Consider the following 2178-nt stretch of genomic DNA (forward strand, 5'->3'; position numbering starts at 1 on the left):
GCTTTCCGCTTCACGCCCTTCTTCTGCCAAAAGAAAAAGGGAAAAAACAACCACGCGTGAAGGTCGCAGGGATAAAACCAGCCCCACACTCCGGCCCCACGGAGCCTGCCCCGAAGCCGGGCCCTCCTCCTACCTTGGCCACGGGCTGGGTGGGAGCAGGCGTAGCCAGGATGGCCGGGGCGGTGGAGTGCAGCGACTTGAGGAGAGGAGCGGCGATCACAGATGGATGGGGAATGTTGACTATGGTGGTGGGGATGTCGGGGCTTGGGGTGTAGACAGCGGTGTGGGACACGGAGGAGACAGCCGGCACTTGCTGAGCAGCCGTGAGTCCCGCCAGGAGCGCTGGGCCGAGACAAGAAGCCCTTCGTTAGCGCCGCTGACGAGCCGGGAGGGGATACGAGACGCGGGAGGTCCCATCACCCACCACCCCGCTCCCCTGGGGTCCCACCTATGCCTCAGGCCACCCCCCAAGCAGCCGTCCCACTGCAGGTGGTGTGACCGTTACCTGCTGCCCGGGACGCTCCCTTCTTATGGCTGTTCTTGGCCACCGGCACCACGATCTCCTGCTCTTCCGGTGGCATCTGGGCCACTTTCTGCAGGAAAATCTTCTCCAAGGTTTGGGCCATCAGCACAATGTCATCCGTGGGCTGCAGGGAGGACAAGAAGCAGCGTCAGATATCGCCGGGAAGGTGCCACGGGACTCGCCGGCGGTGCGAGGCAGCGCCGGTGCGGTTCTCACCTTGTTGTAGATGTAGCAGTTGGTGAACATGGTGTTGAAGTCCTGCATGCACTCCGCAGCCCCCCAGTAATAATTGTTCTCCAGGCGTCGCTTGATTGTCCCCATGTCCATGGGCTGCTTGATGATCTTGTGGTAGTCCTGCCGAGAAAGGACAGGGGGACGGGCGGTCAGGGGCGCAGCGGTGACCGCGCCGTGTCCCCTACGTGCCCAACCTCCCCGGTCCCACGCCGGCTCACCCGCCGGACCGGCGCAAAACTCGCTTTAGCGGCCGCCCGCTCACACACCAGCTCTCCCTCGACACCCCAGTCGGGTGCGTGGGGGGTGTTAAAAAAAAAACAAAACAAAACACCACCTCCGGACCTGGTCCCCACCCGAGAGTGCCACCGTCCCCTCTGCCTGTGGGGGCGAGAGGGTCCCTAGATGTCTGGGGAACCTACACTACGGAAGGGGGACAGCCGGACCCCGGCATCTGGAGGGAGCGCGCGTCCCGCACGAGAGATGGGACGGGGCTGGGAGGAGGGCGAAAAGGGAATGCTAACAGCTAAATTTAAGAGCAAAACCTACTTAAGAGCAAAACCTACGTGGAAATTACCTCCGGGCTTTAACTCCTTGGGCGCCACAGGTGCACGGGGGGGCTGGCGTTTAATATTGGGGTCACAGGATGTCTTCTACAAATTCATGGATGGGAAATCTGCAAAACGCATTCAGGGCACAAGAGATTAGGTGGGGAAGCGTCCGGGTTACCTCTAGAGCGGCTGCGTCACCTCATCCATACCTTTGTAGGGGACATCGGGATAAAGGGGCATCGGAATAAAGGGGGGGTGGCAGCTGCTCTGAGGACGTCTCCCCAGGACCAGCCCGGACGCCTACGAGGGGCTGAAGGAGGGGGATTACGCCCCCGGGAGAGGGCGAGGACAGCACAGCCCCGGCACCTGCAGCTGCATCTCTGTGGCAAAACCCCGGGAAGGGGACGGCGCCAGCCCTGGCACTCTCAGGCTGGTGGGGAGGGGACATGCACCACGTCCGGGAGGACAGAATTTAGCCATACGTCTGCCTAACACCCCCTGCCTGCACGCGCCGGCACGGGTGGGCGAGCGAGGGGGGCCACGCAGACACACTCGCGCACGCCGCGGGCGCCGTTAACTTCTCCCACACCCGCCCGCGGGGCTCGTTACCGGCAGGCCCAGCTTGACGGCGTCGACGGGTTGGCGAAAGGGCCAAGCGAACTGGTGCTTCCACAGAGCCTTCATCACCACTTTGTGCAGGTACTGCAACTGGTTGGTGACCCGCCCCGGCTTCTTGGGGTTGGAAACCTCCGGCGGAGGTGGGTTCACCTGGGGGGATTGCAGGGCCGGCACCGACGCCATGGTGGGGCTCTCGAAGCCCTCGTAGAGGAGCGAGGGTTTGCGGATCCGTTTGCCGGGGGTCGACTCCGTCGC

At 63.2% G+C, this 2178-nt stretch overlaps 1 protein-coding gene across 1 annotated transcript in view; it reads right to left on the minus strand.

The window, feature by feature from the left end:
- The window catches only part of LOC104291820 (bromodomain-containing protein 2-like), a 4735-nt gene extending 2578 nt beyond the window's left edge, over positions 1-2157 (minus strand). Inside the window, 4 exon segments of the mRNA XM_009891112.1 lie at positions 134-342; positions 506-647; positions 740-877; positions 1915-2157. Coding sequence (XP_009889414.1) covers positions 134-342; positions 506-647; positions 740-877; positions 1915-2106 — 681 coding nt within the window. The 5' untranslated portion in view covers positions 2107-2157.
- Positions 2158-2178: the final 21 nt, after the last annotated feature.

This window comes from Charadrius vociferus, unplaced genomic scaffold (assembly GCF_000708025.1).
Source record: "Charadrius vociferus isolate BGI_N301 unplaced genomic scaffold, ASM70802v2 scaffold2619, whole genome shotgun sequence".
In the NCBI taxonomy this organism is placed as follows: domain Eukaryota; kingdom Metazoa; phylum Chordata; class Aves; order Charadriiformes; family Charadriidae; genus Charadrius; species Charadrius vociferus.